The sequence below is a fragment of the Macaca fascicularis genome, chromosome 20 (assembly GCF_037993035.2).
Source record: "Macaca fascicularis isolate 582-1 chromosome 20, T2T-MFA8v1.1".
Taxonomy (NCBI): Eukaryota; Metazoa; Chordata; class Mammalia; order Primates; family Cercopithecidae; genus Macaca; species Macaca fascicularis.
Window position 1 is genome coordinate 28,654,118 of NC_088394.1, and position 21,091 is coordinate 28,675,208.

The 21,091-nt window shown below is 51.4% G+C and overlaps 1 protein-coding gene across 2 annotated transcripts in view; it reads left to right on the forward strand.

Annotated features, from left to right (window-relative positions):
• The window catches only part of ITGAL (integrin subunit alpha L), a 52,574-nt gene extending 32,176 nt beyond the window's left edge, over nt 1-20,398 (forward strand). Inside the window, exons 18-31 of one of the 2 annotated variants that reach the window (XM_045381443.2) lie at nt 1,133-1,222; nt 2,245-2,298; nt 2,387-2,460; nt 3,406-3,547; nt 6,623-6,733; nt 7,143-7,222; nt 7,312-7,398; nt 11,010-11,085; nt 13,899-14,012; nt 14,579-14,635; nt 14,727-14,825; nt 15,550-15,645; nt 16,783-16,893; nt 18,711-20,398. In XM_045381443.2, the coding sequence (XP_045237378.2) occupies nt 1,133-1,222; nt 2,245-2,298; nt 2,387-2,460; nt 3,406-3,547; nt 6,623-6,733; nt 7,143-7,222; nt 7,312-7,398; nt 11,010-11,085; nt 13,899-14,012; nt 14,579-14,635; nt 14,727-14,825; nt 15,550-15,645; nt 16,783-16,893; nt 18,711-18,884 (1,365 nt within the window). In that variant the 3' untranslated portion in view covers nt 18,885-20,398. The remainder of the gene's footprint in view (nt 1-1,132; nt 1,223-2,244; nt 2,299-2,386; nt 2,461-3,405; nt 3,548-6,622; nt 6,734-7,142; nt 7,223-7,311; nt 7,399-11,009; nt 11,086-13,898; nt 14,013-14,578; nt 14,636-14,726; nt 14,826-15,549; nt 15,646-16,782; nt 16,894-18,710) is intronic. The other variant, XM_065537648.1, reaches the window with a different exon arrangement.
• Nucleotides 20,399-21,091: the final 693 nt, after the last annotated feature.

Genomic DNA, 21,091 nt, shown 5'->3' on the forward strand with positions numbered 1-21,091 from the left:
TCCTGGCTAACAGGTGAAACCCCGTCTCTACTAATAAAATACAAAAAAATTAGCCGGGCACAGTGGCGGGTGCCTGTAGTCCCAGCTACTCTGGAGGCTGAGGCAGGATAATGGTGTGAACCTGAGAGGTGGAGCTTGCAGTGAGCCGACGTTGTGCCACTGCACTCCAGCCTGGGTGACGGAGTGAGACTCCGTCTCAAAAAAAAAAAAAAAAAAAAAAAAAAAAGATTTAGACATTTTAAACATAAATTTGCCAGAAAAGAAAGCAGTGTGACATGGTGGAAAGATCCTGGACTTTGTATTTGGACAGATTTGGGTTCAAATCTTGACTCTGTCACTCCAAGTTCTTAGGACAATTGTGCCACCTTTTTAGTTTTCATTTTCTTCTTTTTCTTTTCTAGAGTGGGGTGAAAGGAGGGAGGATGAAAGAGAAAGAGAAAGAAAGGAGGGGAGGAAGGAAGGACAAGGGAGGAAGGAAGGAAGGAAGGGAGGGAGAGAGGGAGAGAGGGAGGGAGGAAGGAATGGGGGAGGGAGGGAGGGAAAAGAAGAAAGAAAAAAGAAAAGAAAGAAAGAAGAAGGGAAGGAAGGAAAAGAGAAAAAAGAAAAGGAAGGAAGGGAGAGCTCATTTTCCTTATTTTAAATGTTGGGGTAATAATACCTACCTCTTAGGGTTAGTAGAACCTTCAGGTGAAAAACTATTTGAGTACCTACAGAATGCCAGTGTCAGGCATTGGTAATAACAAGTGACTAAGACCCAGCCCTGTTCTCAAGGAACAAAATTCTAGAACTAGGATATTCTAGTTATTCTGAAATTTTCTTATGCAAACTTTGATAATGGCTGCCTAGGTCAAAATTCAGGGGCTTCAGTTATGACGCAGTGGGAAAAAGTGCTGGGATTGATTAGTGATGTCTGCTGGGGAACTGGGGCTCAGGGATGATAACTTTGCTGAGAACCCCCTGGGTGTGCTATACACACCTGCTATGTAGTCAATGGATTTTCACTACTGGTAGAGTCTTAGACAGTGAAATACCAGAATTTCATCACTTGTAAAATGCTGACAAAGTATACATCTCATCAGAAGCGTGGTAAAGGTTAGATTCATGACATAGGCTGTATTCTTATCACCCTCAGGTATGTGTTCAAGACCTCATCTCCCCCATCAATGTTTCCCTGAATTTCTCTCTTTGGGAGGAGGAAGGGACACCGAGGGACCAAAGGGCGGTAAGAAGAGATGGCTAGGGACGGTGGGGAGTTTATCAGAGAAATCCATTTGGCAAGAAGAGCCACCCATGGCCAGGCGGCTCACTCCTTTAATCCCAGCACTTTGAGAGGCTGAAATGGGTGGATCACTTGAGGTCAGGGGTTCGAGACCAGCCTGGCCAACATGGTGAAACTCCGTCTCTACTAAAAATACAAAGATTAGTCAGGTGTGATGGTGCACTTGAGGCCAGGAGTTTGAGACCAGCCTGGGCAACATAGTGGGACTCCCTTTCTACAAAACATAAAAAATTAATTGGTATGATGGTGTGCCCCTATAGTCCCAGCTACTTGGGAGGCTAAGCAGGGAGGATCACTTGAGCCCAGAGTGAGGCTGCAGTGAGCCATTGAGCTGTGACTGCACCACTGCACTCCAGCCTGGGCAACAACGTGAGACTGTGTCTCTAAATAAGAAAAAAACAAAAAACAAAAAAAGAGCCAGCCAGATTTGGTGGCTCACACCTATAATCCCAGCACTTTGGGAAGCTGAGAGGGGGTGGATTGCTTGAGACCAGGAGTTCAAGACCAGCGTGGTCAACATGGCGAAAACCTGTCTCTACTAAAAATATTTTTTAAAAATTAGCCAGGCATGGTGGTGGATGCCTGATGGATGCCTGTAATCCCAGCTACTCAGGAGGCTGAGGCATGAGAATCGCTTGAACCAAGGAGGCAGAGGTTGCAGTGAGCAGAGATCATGCCACTGCACTCCAGCCTGGGCCTGGGCAACAGAGTAAGACTCTGTCTTAAAAAAAAAGAAAAAAAAAAAAAAAAGGAGCCGCCAGCAGAGTGCGACTGCACAAGTGGCAGTGGGCTGAGGCAGCAGAGTGGGGCAGCCCTGGGAAGGCAGCTGGCTCCTGGGCAGGGCCAACCACAGCCAGTTCAGTTAAGCTAAGCCCCTGCCCCACCAGCTCTCATTCATTCATGAAGTCTGCTGCCTCAGCTAATCTCTCTTCTCTCCATCCTGCCCACTACCCCTCGCCCGGCAGAGCAAGGACATACCGCCCATCCTGAGGCCCTCCCTGCACTCAGAAACCTGGGAGGTAAGAGGGGAGGAGGGGCAGGCAGAGAGGCCTGGGGTCAGGTCCCTCCTGGTCTGAGCCTCTTACTCCTTTCTTCTTGGCCTTTCAGATCCCTTTTGAGAAGAACTGTGGGGAGGACAAGAAGTGTGAGGCAAACCTGAGAGTGTCCTTCTCTCCTGCAAGGTCAGTAAGGCCTCCCGCCCTCCAGCCTCCATCCACTCTGTTTTAAGACCCCCTGCTCCACTCACCAGATATGTCATTTGGAGACGCCACTTCCCTCTCTTGGGCCTTAGTTTCCTTTTCTGAGAAATTCGAGGCTGACCTCAGTGGCTCATGCCTGTAATCCCAGCACTTCAGGAGGCCAACCAAGGTGGGAAGATTGGTTAAGGCCAAGAGTTCAAGACCAACCTGGGCAACATAGCAAGACCCTGTCGCTACAACAAATTTAAAAATTAACTGGGCATGGTGGCTCATGCCTGTATTCCCAGCTACTTGGGAGATTGAGGCAAGAGGATTGCTTGAGCCTGGGAGTTCGAGGCTGCAGTAAGCACCACTGCACTCCAGCTTGGGCGACAGAGCAAGACCCTATCTCTAAAAAATAAAAAGTAAATAAAATAGAAAGCAAATCCCTCATATAACTCCCATCAGTCAGCAGTAAATAAGATTGCAAGAATTGCAAAACTGAAAGTCTGAGCATAGCTGGGCAGCGTGGCTCACACCTATAATCCCAGCACTTTGGGAGGCCAAGGCAGACGGGTCACCTGAGTTCAGGAGTTCAAGACCAGCCTGGCCAACATGGTGAAACCCCGTCTCTACTGAAAATACAAAGCTTAGCCGGGCGTGGTAGTGCATGCCTGTAATCCCAGCTACTTGGGAGTGTGAGGCAGTTTAGTTGCTTGAACTCTGGAGGTAGAGGTTGCAGTAAGCCGAGACTGTGCCATTGCACTCCAGCCTGGGCTACAGAGTGAGATTCTGTCTCAAAAAAAAAAAAAAAAGACTGAGCATAAAAGATGATTGGTTTTGATTTATTTCTTTCAGGCCCACCAGATCCTTCAGTTCTGATATTCCCCACCCTGATCCTCCCTCCTCCATCTTGGCCCCTAACTTTTCCCTGATCATCCCCCACAGATCCAGAGCCCTGCGTCTGACTGCTTTTGCCAGCCTCGCTGTGGAGCTGAGCCTGAGTAACTTGGGAGAAGATGCTTACTGGGTCCAGCTGGACCTGCACTTCCCACGGGGACTCTCCTTCCGCAAGGTGGAGATGCTGAAGGTGGGTGAGAGTACAGTGCCTGCCTACGGGCATGCGTTCCGCAGCCGCTACTCCCTTCTCTGAGCCCCAGGCAGCCAGGACAGCCTGAACACGTGGGCAGCCGCGGGTGGACAGGGGTCTTAGGGTCATATCTGGGTTCCCAGCCTTGAGCTGTATGATCTGAGGTACGATGTTTACCCTCTCAGGCTGGGTGCCGTGGTTCACGCCTGTAATCCCAATACTTTGGGAGGCCAATGCGGGCGGATCACCTGAGGCCAGGAGTTCAAGACCAGCCTGGCCAACATGGTGAAACCCTGTCTCTACTAAAAAATACAAAAATTAGCCAAGTGTGGTGGTGTGCACCTGTAATCCTAGCTACTAGGGAGGCTGAGGCCAGAGAATCGTTTGAACCTGTGAGGCAGAGGCTACTGTGAGGCGAGATTGTGCCACTGCACTCCAGCCTGGTGACAGAGCAAGACTCCATCTCAAAAAAAAATTTAAATAGAGAGAGGCTCTCACTATGTTCCCCAGGCTAGTCTCAAACTCCTGAGCTCAAGCAATCTGCCCACCTCAGCCTCCCAAAGTGCTAGGATTACAGGTGTGAACCAGTGCGCCCCACCAAATTTCCTTTCTTTTTAAGGTTGAATAATATTCCATTTTATGTACAGACCATATTTTATCTATTTATCTGTTGATGAACACTTGAATTTTTTTTTTTTTTTTTGAGACGAAGTCTCACTCTTGTCCCCCGGGCTGGAGTGTAATGGCGCGATCTCGGCTCACTGCAGACTCCGCCTACGGGGTTCAAGTGATTCTCCTGACTCAGCCTCCTGAGTAGCTGGGATTACAGGCGCCCGCCACCATGCCTGGCTAATTTTTGTATTTTTAGTAGAGACAGTTTCACCATGTTGGCCAGGCTGGTCTCGAACTCCTGACCTCAGGTGATCCGCCCACCTCGGCCTCCCAAAGTGCTGAGATTACAGGCATGAGCCACCATGCCCAGCCGAATTATTCTTATACAACAACATTAAATGCTTCTTTGCTGGATGTGGTGGCACAATTCCAGCTACCTGGGGGGCTGAGGTAGAGAAGTGCTTACGCCAAAGGGTTCAAGGCCACAGGGAGCTATGATCGTGCCAATGCACTCTAGCCTGGGCAACAGAGCAAGACTCTGTGTCTACACAAAATTAAATAATTAGCCAGGTGTGGTGGGGTGTGCCTGTAGTCCTGCTACTCAGGAGGCTGAGGTGGGTGGATCGCTGGAGTCATGTTTGAGGCTGCAGTGAGCTATTATTACACCATTGCCCTCCAGCTTGGGCAACACAGCGAGACCTTGTTTCAGAAACAAACAAACAAAAAAACAGAAACAAAAAAACTGGGCTGGGTGCGGTGGCTCACTCCTGAGGTCAGGAGTTCAAAACAAGACAGGGCAACATGTTGAAACTGCATCTCTACTAAAAATACAAAAATTAACTGGGCGTGGTAGCCTGTCCTGTAATCCTAGCTGCTTGGGAGGCTGAGGCAGGAGAATCACTTGAACCCAGGAGGTGGAGATTCAGTGAGCCGAGATCACTCCACTGCACTCTAGCCTGGGTGACAACAGCAAGACTCCATCTCAACAATAAAAAAAAAGAGAGAAAAAAAATAACTGGAATCAAACAGTTCTGTGTTCAAGTTCTTACGGATCCCTACTGTTACCCAGTTATGACACCTTGGGAAAGTTCCTTAACCTCCCTGAACCTCTATTTCCTTATATGTTTCCTTCCCAGGCTGAGACTGAAATCTGTCCTTTACAAAATTGGGATGAATGGTTTAATAATGCTTAGCCCACGATAAGGCTCATTTTGTAAATGGTTACTGAATGCATAGAGGTAGTGGCATTTTAAAAACTTCACAATAGTCTCCTCTTTGATCATGCCACACTTTCCTGAGCCGTTATTATCTCTTTGACCTGTTTGAGCACTTCCGGTTTTTCAGCATTATAGTGTTGCAATTACCCCCCTAGACCCAACTTTTATTTTTGAGATAAGGTCTCACTCTGTTGCCCAGGCTAACGTGTAGTGGCGCAAGCATGGCCCACTGCAGCCTCAAACTCCTGGGCTCAAGTGACTCTCCTGTCTAATAGCTGGGACGACAGGCATACCCCACTATGCCCAGCTAATTTTTTTTTTTTTTTTTTTTTGAGATGGAGTCTCGCTGTGTTGCCCAGGCTGGAGTGCAGTGGCGCGATCTCGGCTCACTGCAAGCTCCGCCTCCCGGGTTCACGCCATTCTCCCGCCTCAGCCTCCGAGTAGCTGGGACTACAGGCGCCCGCCACCACGCCCGGCTAGTTTTTTTTTTTTTGTATTTTTAGTAGAGACGGGGTTTCACCATGTTAGCCAGGATGGTCTCAATCTCCTGACCTCGTGATCCACCCGCCTCGGCCTCCCAAAGTGCTGGGATTACAGGCTCGAGCCACCGCGCCCGGCCTTGCCCAGCTAATTTTTAAAAATCTTTTGTAGGCCAGGTATGGCGGCTTACACTTGTAATCCCAGCACGTTGGTAGGCCAAGGCAGGCAGATTCCTTGAGCCCAGGAGTTCAAGAGCAGCCTGAGTGACATAGAGAGACTCCATCTCTGCTAAAAACACAAAAATTAGCCGGACATGGTGGCACATCCCTGTAGTCCCAGCTACTTGGGAGGCTGAGGCAGGAGGACTGCTTGAGCCTGGGAGTCAGAGGTTGCAGTGAGCCGAGATCGCACCACTGCACTCTAGCCTGGGCAACAGAGTAAGATCCTGTATTTAAAAGAAAAAAGATTATTTTGTAGAGATGGAGTCTCACTGCTGTTCAGGTTGATCTCGAACTCCTCAAGTAATCCTCCCACCTCAGCCTCCCAAAATGCTGGGATTTCCAGTGTGAGCTACCTTTCCTGGCCTTGCAGTGACTATTTTGTACTAAGCCTCTGTCTGCAGCCCTGATTCTTGGGCCCTTTCCCTCTGAGAAGGTGCCATGACAGGGACAGAGCCCCTGGGGGACGTAGGCCAGGAGGGCTGGTGGCCTCTGGGGGAACCTTGGCCTTGTTCATTAACAAACCTGTTCCCTCCTTTCACTCCCAGCCCCATAGCCAGATGCCTGTGAGCTGTGAGGAGCTTCCTGAAGCATCCAAGCTTCTGTCCAGGGCGTTATCTTGCAACGTGAGCTCTCCCATCTTCAAAGCAGGCCACTCAGTGAGTGCTTCAAGTCTCCAGGGACCAAGCAGCCTAGGGACCCTGAGCTGGCAGAGGGCAGGGAGCTCTTGGCTCAGGAGGAGGGAGTAGGTGACTGTCAGGAAGGGTGTACTTTGCCCCTACCCAAGAGAAGTGTTTGTGAATCTGTTTCGTGTCATGTTTGAGAGCCTGGACTTTGGAATCAGGCAAAGCTGGGATTGGGTTATTCATTTTGTGACCTTATAGACATGACTTAACCGTTTGGAGCCTTGGTTGCCTCATCTTCGCATTGGGTAGAATCCTAGCTCAGTGCTTGGGGTGCAGTGAGTACTTGATAAGGGGTCCCTGAGATGATGGTGATTGGATGTGGGGGCCGTGGGGCTGCTCCTCACGCCCCTTCCATTTCCATTCCCCTCTCCTTCCCTGCCAGGTTGTTCTGCAGATGATGTTTAATACGCTGGTAAACAGCTCCTGGGGGGACTTGGTCGAGTTGCACGCCAATGTGACCTGGTGAGCAGGCCCCGCCCACATCCCTGCCCTGGTCTCAGACCTGGCCAAGCCCTTCTCCTAACACTGGCCTCTTCCTTGCCTCAATGCAGTAACAATGAGGACTCAGGCCTCCTGAAGGACAACTCGGCCACTACCAGCATCCCCGTCCTGTACCCCATCAACGTCCTCATCCAGGAGTAAGTCCTTCCCAGCAGATAGCCAAACCTCTCCTCCCACCGCAGCCTCCCAACCCAGGGCCCCGACTTTGCCCCCTGGGGCTCCCCTTCTGAACCTCCTTCCTTTCCCAGAGCCCCCTGGGGTAATTAGAACTGATTCCAGCCACAGCCCCAACAGTTTTCCACGTTCCAAAATGTGAGGGCCCTGTAAGAGTTCGGGGAAGGATCAGCATTTACTGATGGAAGAAAAGGCTCATTGAACACTGATCTTATATCAGACTGAGGGCCGGCTGCACTGCGCGGTTGCTGACATTGCCTGGAGCCCTCAGCACCTCTGTGAGGCAGCTGTGCCTCTCTCCGTTTTACCAATGAACAAGCTGAGGCTCAGAGAAGGCCAGCACTTACCCGAGGTCCAATAGCTGGAAGTACTAAAGCCAGGGTCTGAGCTTCAGCCTGTCTGACTCCAAATGCCCAGCCAAACTCCTGACTGTTTCGGTCACCTAGATTCTCTCCCCTCCTGGGGGCTGATAATGTCAGGAGAGACAGGAGAAAAGTTATCACAATATCTCTTGCCCTCAGGGAGCTTACAGTCAAGTTGGAGAGACCAAACTCATGCACACACATAGTCAGTGACTCTCAGAACGCAGTAGCAGGAAGGAACCATGGGGATCACGAGTTGGGTTTGTAACTGAACCATGGTCTGGCTGCTTGTTACTTGAAAGCCAGACTTAAGAGGCAAGAGTTGGTGGGAGGAAAGGCAGGTTTATCTGGAAAGCCAGGCAATTGAGAAGATAGTGAACTAGTGTTCTAAAGGACCACCTTTAATGTTAAGGGTAGGGGGAAGAGAAAGAGGTTGAGATCAAGAGGTAACTTAGCAGCACAGACATCCGGGCACCAGAGATGATACAAGGAGGTTGGGAACTTCTTGGTCCTTGGTCAGGTCACAGTGCTTCTATAAATCTTTTTTTTTTTTGAGACGGAGTCTCGCTCTGTCGCCCAGGCTGGAGTGTAGTGGCACGATCTCGGCTCCCTGCAAGCTCCGCTTCCCGGGTTCACTCCATTCTCCCGCTTCAGCCTCCGGAGTAGCTGGGACTACAGGCGCCCGCCACCACGCCCAGCTAATTTCTTTTTTTTTTTTTTTTTTGTATTTTTAGTAGAGACGGGGTTTCACCGTGTTAGCCAGGATGGTCTCAATCTCCTGACTTCGTGATCTGCCCGCCTCGGCCTCCCAAAGTGCTGGGATTACAGGCTTGAGCCACCGCGCCCGGCCGTGCTTCTATAAATCTTTAACAAAACGTAGTTAGTTGTTTACATACGTCCCCTTTAATGCCAGACTTAGTTTTAAAAACTACATGATTGCTGTTTTTGCATGTTATCTCAGTGCTCTAAAATTATCCTAACCTATGGGCAGGAATGGGTAAGGGCCTCTTCAACAAAAATAGAGGGAGTTACGTCAATTTTTTGCTATTTCAAAAAAACCTGGCCGGGCGCGGTGGCTCAAGCCTGTAATCCCAGCACTTTGGGAGGCCGAGACGGGCGGATCACGAGGTCAGGAGATCGAGACCATCCTGGCTAACACGGTGAAACCCCGTCTCTATTAAGAAATACAAAAAACTAGCCGGGCGAGGTGGCGGGCGCCTGTAGTTCCAGCTACTCGGGAGGCTGAGGCCGGAGAATGGCGTGAACCCGGGAGGCGGAGCTTGCTGTGAGCTGAGATCCGGCCACTGCACTCCAGCTTGGGCAACAGAGCGAGACTCCGTCTCAAAAAAAAAAAAAAAAAAAAAAAAAAACCTGTTAAAGGTCTTCTCGCTTATAGAAAAGGAAACTTGGCCAGGTGCAGTGGCTCACACCTGTAATCCCAGCACTTTGGTAGGCCAAGGTGGGTGGATCACTTGAGGTCAGGAGTTCAAGACCAGCCTGGCCAACATGGTGAAACCCTGTCTTTATTAAAAATACAAAAATTAGCTGGGTGTTATGGCAGGCACCTATAATCCCAGCTACTTGGGAGGCTGAGGCAGGAGAATCACTTGAACTCGGGTGGAGGAGATTGCAGTGAGCTGAGATCACACCACTGCACTCCAGCCTGGGTGACAGAGTGAGACTCTGTCTGGAAAAAAAAAAGGAAACTCAAAGTCGAGTGGCTTTTTCCAGTTGGCTCAGTTACAGAAGGAAAAAGAAGGATGAGGACAGTGTCTGAGTCCAGGTTTCCAGTGCTTTTTAAAATTTTCTTATTTTTTTATTTTTATTTATTTATTTATTTATTTTATTTTATTTTATTTTATTTATTTATTTTTTTTTTTGAGACAGAGTCTCACTCTGTCGCCCAGGCTGGAGTGCAATGGTGTGATCTCGGCTCACTGCAAGCTCCGCCTCCTGGGTTCACGCCATTCTCCTGCTTCAGCCTCCCGAGTAGCTGGGACTACAGGTGCCTGCCACCATGCCCGGCTAATTTTTTATATTTTTAGTAGAGACTGGGTTTCACCGAGTTAGTCAGGATGGTCTTGATCTCCTGACCTCATGATCCGCCTGCCTCGGCCTCTCAAAGTGCTGGGATTACAGGCGTGAGCCACCGCGCCTGGCCAAATTTTTTCATTTTTTAAGAGATAGGGTCTCGCTCTGTTGCCCAGGATGGAGTGCAGTCGCACAATCTCGGCTCACTGCAACCTCCACCTCCCAAATTCAAGCAATTCTCCTGCCTCAGCCTCCCAAGTAGCTGGGACTATAGGTGCCCATGACCACGCCCGGCTAATTTTTGTATTTTTAGTAGAGATGGGGTTTCACCGTGTTGGCCAGGCTGGTCTTGAACTCCTGATCTCAGGTGATCCACCTGCCTCAGCCTCCCAAAGTGCTGGGATTACAGGTGTGAGCCACCGCACCTGGCCTGCAGTACTTTTGAACATCAATGCCACACAGTATGATACTGACATGAAATTAGAGCCAGGAAAGATGAGTGTGGGTTGGGGGACAAATGGAAGGGTTTGTGGAGAAAGTGCGGCTTGGATTGGGGTCTGGAGGATGAGGCCATTAGGGGAAGAGCTAAAAAGGAACCTAGGTGTCCTCATCAGAAACCATGGCCCAGACAAAGGCAAGGAGGGAGGAAGCAGTGGGGCAGACATGGGGGACGGGGAGTGGGCAGGATTACCCGAGGGTAGGTGTGTGCAGGGGAGCAGTAGGGAGACAGCCTGGACGTGGGAGGCTTTGGACCTGACCCTCCCTTGCAGTAGGGGGCAGTTGGCAGATGCTGAGCAGGTGAGTTGCAGGACTAGAGAGTGATGTCGGGAAGGTCACCCAGGAGTGTGTGTTGGAAGGATGGGTGTGAGGGGCATCAGCAGTGGATATGATTATTCAGGAGATGAGCAGGGACACCAATGAGGTGGCGCACAGTGGGAAGGACATAGCCTCCACTGGACACACCTCCCTGGGCTCCAGTCCTGTCTCTCTACTGTGGGGCTTTGGACAAGAGGCTGGCCCTGTCCAGGAGCCTTAGTTTCTGGGAAAGAACAGGTTGTGGTAGGGATTGAATGAGATGGTGTCTGTGCAGTTCCTAGCGCAGTGGCTGGGTGCTCAGAAGCTTCCTGGAGCCCAGGTTGCTGTCACTTCGTTCTTCCATCACTGCCCTTCTCTCTCCACAGCCAGGAAAACTCCACACTCTATGTCAGTTTCACCCCCAAAGGCCCCAAGATCCACCAAGTCAAGCACATCTACCAGGTATGAACCCCAATGTGGAAGGTCCTTATAGGTCACACATTCATTCCTTATCCTGGGGACTGAGGATGCAGGCACCAAATAGACACAGTCCTCATCCTAGCCGTCCACCTGTTCAATAATCCTTTCTCTAGAGCGTCACAGCCTCCACTTATAGGCTTCCAGCAGCAGCATATGCTAACTCCTTTCTGCCACTGGATACATTATTTCAAGAATCACAGGGTTTGAGAGCAAGGAGGATGCTGAGAGAGAACCTACTTTTTCATACTCACATTGAATGAGCTGCTATTCTTTGCTCTGTTACCCAGGCTTGAGTGCAGTGGTGGGATCTCGGCTCACTGCAAACTCTGCCTCCCAAGTTCAAGCAATTCTCGTCTCAGCCTCCCAAGTAGTTGAGGTTACAGGCATCCACCACCATGCCCAGCTAATTTTTGTATATTCTATAAAGACAGAGTTTCGCCATGTGGGCCAGGCTGGTCTGGAACTCCTAACTTCAAGTGATCCACCCACCTCGGCCTCCCAAAGTACTCGGACTACAGGCATGAGCCACCACGCCCGGCCTATTCTAAGTTAGGTATTTAGCTAGGTGGTGGCACCCTGCCCAGTCTCTAAACCCAGGTTCTATGCCTGGTGCTTTATTTTTATTTTTACCTTTTTACCTTTTTTTTTTTTTTCAAACAGAGTCTTGCTCTGTCACCCAGGCTGGAGTGCAGTGGCGTAATCTCAGCTCACTGCAACCTCTGCCTCCTGGATTCAAGCGATTCTCCTGCCTCAGCCTCCTGAGTAGCTGGGATTACAGGTGCACACCACCACACCCGGCTAACGTTTGTATTTTTGGTAGAGACAGGGTTTCACCGTGTTGGCCAGGCTGGTCTCAAACACCTGACCTCAAGAAATCCACCCACCTCGGCCTCCCAAAGTGCTGGGATTACAGGCATGAGCCACTGTGCCTGGCCTCGTCTCAACACATTCTAAACCAAATTTGCTGTCTTCCCCTAAGCCAGCATCTCCTCTGGCTTGCATGGAATCTTTTGAAAGCACCCTCTCTTCCTCAAGGAAAACTTACGTGTCTGGGTGAATTTCTCCTCCCTTCTGCCTTGTCCCACTGCCTCCTGGAGTCTGGTTGTCTGTGTCCTTTTTCTGCTACTGCCCAGACCCAGTTCTTCACCTTCTTGCAACTGGACTATAGAGAGAGGCTCCCAACGTGGGCCATGACCCGCCTCTCCCAGCCTCTTTCCAGCTCATGCCTGCAGGGGATGGACCTCCCTGGAGCTACTCTCTTCCTCTGCCATCTTCCGTGACTTCCCACTGCCTCCTTGATGCTGCTCCAACTCCTCACTCTCAAGCCTTCCAGGCCCCCATAGTCTGATCTTGGGCTTCCTTTCCAGCCTCAGCTCCTGTTCTCCTTCCCAGGCACCCTCCTTCCAGCCACATCACTCTCATCTGGAGTCATCCTGGCTCCCTGCATGTCTCTTCCTGGATGCCCTCTCCCACCTTCATCTGTTAAAATCCTGTCCATCTGGTCGGGCGTGGTGGTTCACACCTGTAACCCCAGCACTTTGGGAGGCCCAGGTGGGCGGATCACCTGAGGTCAGGAGTTCAAGACCAGCCTGGCCAACATGGTGAAACCCTGTCTCTACTAAAAATACAAAAATTAGCTAGGTGTGGTGGTGTGTGCCTGTAGTCCTAGCTACTGGGGAGGCTGAGGCAGGAGAATCGCTTGAACCTGGGAGGTGGAGGTTGCAGTGAGCTGTGATCGTGACACCGCACTCCAGCCTGGGTGACAGAGTGAGACTCTGTCAAAAAAAAAATAAAAATAAAAATCCTGTCCATCTTTCACAGTCAAATTCAAATCCTGCCCCTGACATTTGGCCTTTTTAATTTAACTGGTATTTCAAGTGTCCACAAATGTTTGTTGAATGAATAAATGATAGAATCCTTCTAATTTGACACACATTTTCTTGCTTCCTAAGACATTGTTAGTGCCACTTCTGTGTCACTTTCTTATACATATCTGGGTCTCCCAGCCTTAACACAGGTAGCTCTTTTTTTAACAAAAGGTGCTCAGAATTTTTTTTTTTTTTTTTTTTTTTTTTTTTTTTTTTTTGTCACCCAGGTTGGAGTGCAGTAGCATGATTTTGGCTCACTGCAACCTTTGCCTCCTGGGTTTAAGCAATTCTCCTGCCTCAGCCTCTGAAGTACCCAGCACTATATGATTGCGCCACCACGTCTGGCTAATTTTTGTATTTTCAGTAGAGACAGGGTTTTTCACCATCTTGGTCAGGCTGGTCTCAAACTCCTGACCTCAAGTGATCCGCCCACCTTGGCCTCTCAAAGTGCTGAGATTACAGGTGTGAGTCACCACACTAGGCACCATGTCAAGCAGTAGGGGATTGGAAGTGGCGTAAGAATGGCTCCTGTCCTCAGGGAGTTCATGGTCTAGTGGAGATGCAGACATCCAAGCAGATCCTTCGCTGTCCTGCTGGGGACGCAGAGGACTCTGTGGGAGCCCAGTAAGGGGAGCTGCCCTGTCCTTGGGGAGTCAGCAAATCCTTCAGAGATAATATTAGAGCAGAATGTTGCAGGGTGTGTGAAAGCGTACTGGGTGGAGAAAGCTGGAAGAGCATGGAAGCCACACTGCAAGGCCCTGAGGATGGAAGCTGGCCACGCCCAGTCACTGGACACTGCCTAACCACCAAGGGCCCTGGGGACTCAGCTGATGAGGACTGGAAGAGGCGTGCAAGGGCACACAGGGTCTGGGTAGCAGCTGGGGTGGCTGGCATTTAGGGCTCTGCCTCCCTTGTCATCTGTGCCAGGTGAGGATCCAGCCTTCCATCCATGACCACAACATCCCCACCCTGGAGGCCGTGGTTGGGGTGCCACAGCCTCCCAGCGAGGGGCCCATCACACAACAGTGGAGTGTGCAGATGGTGAGTGCTGCCTGGAGAGGGCGGGGCTGCCCTCCCCAGGTCTTGGGGGTGAGTGCATTTGAGGGTACAGAGGGCAGGGCTTGGCCAGGTGCGGTGGCTCTGCCTCCCAAATCCCAGCACTTTGGGAGGCCGAAGTGGGAGAATCGATTGAGGCCAGGATTTTGAGACCAGCCTGGGCAACACAGCAAGACCCCAGTCTCTACGAACAAATTTTAAAATTAGCCAGGCATGCATGGTGGCCCGTGCCTGTGGTCCCAGCTACTCAGGAGGCAGAGGCCGGAGGATCACTTGAGCCCAGGAGTTTGAGGTTGCAGTGAACTATGATCACACCACTGCACTCCAGCCTCGGCGACAGAACAAGACCCTGTCGCTAACAAAGAAAAAGAGAAATTCAAGGGGGGCAAGGCTGGGTGTGTGGGGAGTGAGGATGGATTAATTCAGATCCTGCTGGACTCAGAGATGTCTGAACTCACCCAGGACTAGGGCCAGGGTAGGGGAAAGCTGGGATGCCAGGGTCTTACCTGGCTTGTGAAGGCTCTAACTGAAGACCTGCCGCTCATTCCTAGGAGCCTCCTGTGCCCTGCCACTATGAGGATCTGGAGTGGCTGCCGGATACGGCTGAGGTATGGGCGTGTGAGCTGAGAGATGGTGGGGCTGGGCGGCACACGGTTCGGAACCAGGCCGCCCTGACCCCTCTTTCCTCATCCTCGTCAGCCTTGTCTCCCCGGAGCCCTGTTCCGCTGCCCTGTTGTCTTCAGGCAGGAGATCCTCGTCCAAGTGATCGGGACCCTGGAGCTGGTGGGAGAGATTGAGGTAGTTCCTGCTCCTAACAGATGTGGAATCGCTGTGGGGGCCCCAATGCCTGGGGCTGTTGGGGGTGGGCTCCCACCAGACAGTCTGCCTCCATTTTTCTTTTCCATCTTCATGAAATATCCCCTGTTTACACAGTTACAGGTGAAAGAGAACCATGATTTCTGTGAAATGTGCAATGCTGTTTCCATGGGCCTATGGATAGTTCCTATGTGTTCTTTATAGCAAAGCTTTCCTTACAACAATGGGGAGTGACATATTAGGGTGCCACAGTAGAGGCTGAGGCAGGGCTCATGCCTGTAATCCTAGCACTTCGGGAGGCTGAGGTGGGCGGATCACTTGAGGTCGGGAGTTCGAGACCAGCCTGGCCAACATGGTGAAACCCGGTCTGTACTAAAAATATAAAACTTTAGCCGGGCGTGGTGGCACATGCCTGTAATCCCAGCTACTCAAGAGGCTGAGGCATGAGAATCCCTTAAACCCGGGAGGCAGAGGTTGCAGTGAGCCAAGATGGCACCACTGCACTCCAGCCTGGGTGACAGAGCAAGATTCCATCTCAAAAAAAAATTGAAAGGAAAGAATGCCACACTAGAAAGTTGAGTAGAGATGGGTGCACCCCACTGGAACCCCTTTCTCTGCCCTTCCCCACTGTGTTGTGATGGGGGCAGAGGCCAGTGGGTCCTGTCCTCCTTCTCCCGGGTTCTGACGCCTTTCCCCACTCCCGCAGGCCTCCTCCATGTTCAGCGTCTGCAGCTCCCTCTCCATCTCCTTCAACAGCAGCAGGCATTTCCACCTCTATGGCAGCAACGCCTCCCTGGCCCAGGTATCTCTACCTCCTCGGAAGCCCCAGGAACAGGCAACAGAGGGAGTCCAGGAGCCCCAGGGTAGACCGAGATATAGGACAGCTCCTGGGCTCTGTGCCAGTCAGAGCTTCCCCACTGCCAGAGCCATCAGCCTGGGAGAAGCTGCTTCTTCCCTTGGTGGGCTCACAACCCCAAAGTCACCTGAGATGTAGTGGACTTATGTGTCAAGTAAAGATCAATCGAGGCTGGGTGTGGTAGCTCACACCTGTTATCCTAGCACTTTGGGAGGTCAGGTAGGCAGATCATGTGAAGTCAGGAGTTCAAGACCAGCCTGGCCAACATGGTGAAACCCCATCTCTACAAAAATACAAAAATTAGCCGGGCATGATGGTGGGTGCCTGTAACCCCAGCTGTTCGGGAGGCTGAGGTGAGAGAATCACTTGAACCTGGGAGGCAGAGGCTGCAGTGAGCTGAGATCCTGCCATTGCACTCCAGCCTGGGCAACAGAGTGAGACTTCATCTCAAAAGGATCTGTCAGAGGCAGGCATGGTGGTTCATGCCTGTACTTAGCGCTCTGGGAGGCTGAAATGGGAGGATCGTTTGAGCACAGGAGTTCAAGGCTGCAGTGAGCTATGATTATGCCACTGCACTCCAGCCTGGGCAACACAGTGAGACCCTACCTCAAAAAAAAAAAAATCAATCTGATGGCAACTTAGCAAAGGAGCTACCAAGCCAAGAGTCAGACAGTGAAGAAAGGGTGCTCTAAGCAGCGGCAGCGGCAAGTTCAGGGGCCTCTGTGGTGAGCGTGGGCAGGGCAGGTTTGAAGAGCAGAAAGTTCAGTGTGGCTGGCAGGCAGAGGGGAGGAGGGAAGATGCATCTAACAGGTAAGCAGAAGCCAGATTCTGGACAGCTTTGAATGCTGAGCTGCGTGTGATTCCAGGGAAGCCATTGAAGGCCTAGGGCTGCCTAAGGTGTGTATTGGCCAAGTCACGGCAGCGACTGCAATAGGTGATGCGTTGAAGGGAGAGGGTCTGCAGCAGGAGACTCCAGGCAGGTGATGCAGTCCGGATAGGAGGAGATGGAGAATGCACCAGGTTCACAGGGACTTTCGGGGGTGGAAAAGGCATTTTCCGACACTCTCCTTCCCCTACCCCCAGGTTGTCATGAAGATTGACGTTGTGTATGAGAAGCAAATGCTCTACCTCTATGTGCTGAGCGGCATCGGGGGGCTTCTGCTGCTGCTGCTAATTTTCATAGTGCTGTACAAGGTGGGTGCCTCCGGGGGCCACGGGCATTGCTGAGACAGCCAGGCTGGGGAAGGGTATCTGGTGGGAGCCAGGGAGGAGAATACCAAGCCAGAGGGCATTAGAGCCAGGGAGCCTCAGCTTACTCCCTCCTTTGACAGAGAAGGCTACTGAGGTCCAAAGAACAGGTGGAGTGGCTCATACCTGTAATCCCAGCGCTCTGGAGGCCGAGGCAGGTGGATCACGTGAGCCCAGGAGTTCAAGACCAGCCTGGGCAACATGGCAAGCATCCGCCTCTACAAAAAAATTTTCAAATTAGGGGGACGTGATGCCACCCACCTATAGTCCCAGCTACTCGGGAGGTTGAGGTGGGAGGATCCCTTGAGCTCAGGAGGTCAAGGCTGCAGTGAGCCCTGATGGTGCCACTGCGCTCCAGCCTGGGTGACACAGCGAGACCTTGTCTCACACACACACAAAGAGCAAGAGAGACTTTTCCACTGTCATTCAGCCCATCCCTGGCAGAGCCAAGACAAGGCACCCTGGGAGAGGAAAAGGAAGTACCCCAAATATGGAGGTCCTTCTGGCTGCTGGGCACTGTCCCCGGAGGCACATGCCACAAACATGCTCCCTGCCATTGTGGCGCTCGCAGTCTAAGAGGGGACACAGGCAGGAGCAAGCAGAATGAGGGTTGCAAAGGGTCTGTGTGGCCTGGGGCCTAGAACCCAGGAGACTTACTTAGGCTGTGAAGGCCTGGCAGGCCTCCCAGGAAAGGTGGCATTTGAGGTGGGATTTGAAGGCTAAGTAGAAGTTACAGATTAAAAGGCCGGGCACGGTGGCTCAAGCCTGTAATCCCAGCACTTTGGGAGGCCGAGACGGGCGGATCACGAGGTCAGGAGATTGAGACCATCCTGACTAATATGGTGAAACCCCGTCTCTACTAAAAAATACAAAAAAACTAGCCGGGTGAGGTGGCGGGCGCCTGTAGTCCCAGCTACTTGGGAGGCTGAGGCAGGAGAATGGCGTAAACCCGGGAGGCGGAGCTTGCAGTGAGCTGAGATCCGGCCACTGCACTCCAGCCTGGGTGACAGAGCGAGACTCCGTCTCAAAAAAAAAAAAAAAAAAAAAAAAAGAAGTTACAGATGAAGGCCAGGTACGGTGGCTCACACCTGTAATCCCAGCACTTTGGGAGGCAGAGGCAGGTGGATCACCTGAGGTCGCAAGTTCGAGACCAGCCTGACCAACATGGAGAAACCCTGTCTCTACCAAAAATAGAAAATTAGCCGGGCATGGTGGCTCATGCCTGTAATCCCAGCAGCTTAGGAAGCTGAGGCAGGAGAATTGCTTGAACCTGGGAGGCGGAGCTTGCGGTGAGCCAAGATGGTGCCATTGTACTCCAGCCTGGGCAATAAGAACAAAACTTCATCTCAAAAATAAAATAAAATAAAGTGTTCTCGCTTGGCTCGGGGACTCATGCCTGTAATCCCAGAACTTTAGGAGGTCAAGGAGGGCAGATCACTTGAGGACAGGAGTTTGAGACCAGCCTGGCCAACATGGTGAAACCCTGTCTCTACTAAAAATACAAAAATTAGCCGGGCATGGTGGCAGATGCCTGTAATCCCAGCTACTCAGGAGGCTGAGGCAGGAGAATTGCTTAAGTCTGGGAGGCAGAGGCTGCAGTGAGCCGAGATCACACCACTGCACTCCAGCCTAGGCAACAGAGTGAGACTCCATCTCAAAAAAAAAAAAAAAAAAAAGAGAGAGAAAGAAAAACGTGTTCTCACATTTTCTTGGGGCCAGTGCTCAGTGAATTTTTTGCTCATTCAAATTTTGTCTTTGTACAGGTTGGTTTCTTCAAACGGAACCTGAAGGAGAAGATGGAGGCTGGCGGAGGTGTCCCGAATGGAATCCCTGCAGAAGACTCTGGGCAGCCGGCGTCTGGGGAAGAGGCTGGGGATCCGGGCTGCCTGAAACCCCTCCACGAGGAGGACTCTGAGAGTGGCGGTGGCAAGGACTGAGTCCAGGCCTGTGATGTGCAGAGGGTCCAGAACTGAACTCAGGACGCCCAGGGCCACTCTGCCTCCGCCTGCATTCCGCTGTGTGCCCTCGGGCGAGTCACTGCCCCTCCTTGGCCCTCAGTTTCCCTATCTTGAACATGGAGCTCATGCCTGCCTGTCTCCTTTGCAGGCTCATAGGGAGGACCTGCTGAGGGACCAGCCAGGAGGGCTGCAAAAGTGAGGGTTTGTCATTACCAGACGGTCCACCAGCCTTTCTTGGTTTCCTTCCTTGGAAGAGAATGTCTGATCTAAATGTGGAGAAACTGTAGTCTCAGGACCTAGGGATGTTCTGGCCCTCACACCTTCCCTGAGATGTCCACAGATGCCTCCCCCTCCGCAGAACCTCTCCCTGCCCACTCCCCTGCACTGGAGTCCAGTCTCTTCTGCTGGCAGAGAGCAAATGTGACCTGTCTCACTACATGACTGCGGCACATGCCTTGCTCTTGGCCAAAGACCAAATTCCTTGGCATGCCTTTCAGCACCCTGCAAAATGAGACCTTTGTGGCCTTCCCCAACCTATTCTAGAGCCATGCTGCCTCCTTGTTGAAGCTCCAGTGACACCAGCCTTTCTCCCAGGCCAGGCTCCTTCCTGTCTTCCTGCATTCACCCAGACGGCTCCCTCTGTCTGAACCTTCCACCTGGCCACCCCTCCTTCCTCGGCTGGCAGATCCTAGCTCACATGTCAGACTCGGTTGGGTCCCCACGTCTTTCACACTTCCTCCAGCCTGCACTACTCCTTCAAAGCATACGTCATGTTTCTTCATCCAGCAGCCTGGATGTTTTTCCCTGTTTAATGATTGACATACTTAGCAGCTATCTTTCAGTGAACTCTGAGGGTAAAGGTCATACTTGTCTTGTTCACCTTGGGATGCCTCGTGATATGTCAGGGCGTGGGACATCTAGTAGGTGCTTGACACAATTTCATTGAATTAATGACAAAGCCTGTGGGAAGATACAGAAAAAGAGGGGATGGACTGGGCGTGGTGGTTCATGCCTGTAATCCCAGCACTTTGGGAGGCCAAGGAGGGTGGATCACCTGAGGTCAGGTAAAGACCAGCCTGGCAAAATCCCGTTTCTACTAAAAATGCAAAAGCCAGGCGTGGTGGCACACGCCTGTAGTTCCAGCTACTCAAGAGGCTGAGGTAGGAGAATCGCTTGAACCCGGGAGGTGAAGGTTGTGGTGAGCCAAGATTGTGCCATTATACTCCAGCCTGGGCAGCAACAGAGCGAGACTCCGTCTGGAGGAAAAAATAAAAAGAAGGCATGGGCCTGTGACATCCCCATCCTTGGAGGCCGTCTTCCCAGGCTCTGCCCCTGCCCTGGCTCCACACCCTCTCCCAGGACCCATCACACCTGTGCAATGGCTCCCACAGAAAGACTGAGCTCAAAGTGGGAACCACGTCTGTTCACTTGGAGCCCCAGTGCCAAGCACTGTGCCTGCGTGTATTTATCCAATAAATGTGAAATTCTGTCCAGTTTTGTGGTGTTTTTGTGCTGGTGCAATATTGCAGCCCTACTCAATTAAGTGAACATGTCTGGCTGTGTTCTATGGCTCACAACTGTATTCCCAGCACTTTGGGAACCCAAGGCGGGAGGATCCTTCGAGGCCAGGAGTTTGAGACCAACCTGGGCAACATGGCAAAACCTTGTCTCTATAAAAAATTAAAATATAAAAACTTATTTGAGCCTGATTGCACGTACCTGTAGTCCCAGCTACTCAGGAGACTGAGACAGAAGGATCACATGAGCACAGGAGGTCAAGGCTGCAGTGAGCAATGGTCACATCACTGCAATCCAGCCTGGGCCACAGAGCAAGATACTGCCTCCAAAAAAAAAAAAAAAAGCCAGGCGCAGTGACTCACATCTGTAATCCCAGCACTCTGGGAGGCTGAGGTGAGCGGATCACATGAGGTCAGGAGTTCAAGACCAGCCTGGCCAACATGGTGAAAACCCCATCTCTACTAAAAATACAAAAAAATTTAGCCAGGCGTGGTGGCGGGCACCTGTAATCCCAGCTACTCGGGAGGCTGAGGCAGGAGAATCACTTGAACCCAGGAAGTGGAGATTGCGGTGAGTCGAGACCACACCATCGCACTCCAGCCTGGGTGACAGAGTAAGACTCCATCTCAAAAAAAATAAAGAAAAAAATAGCACTTCCAACCAGGCGC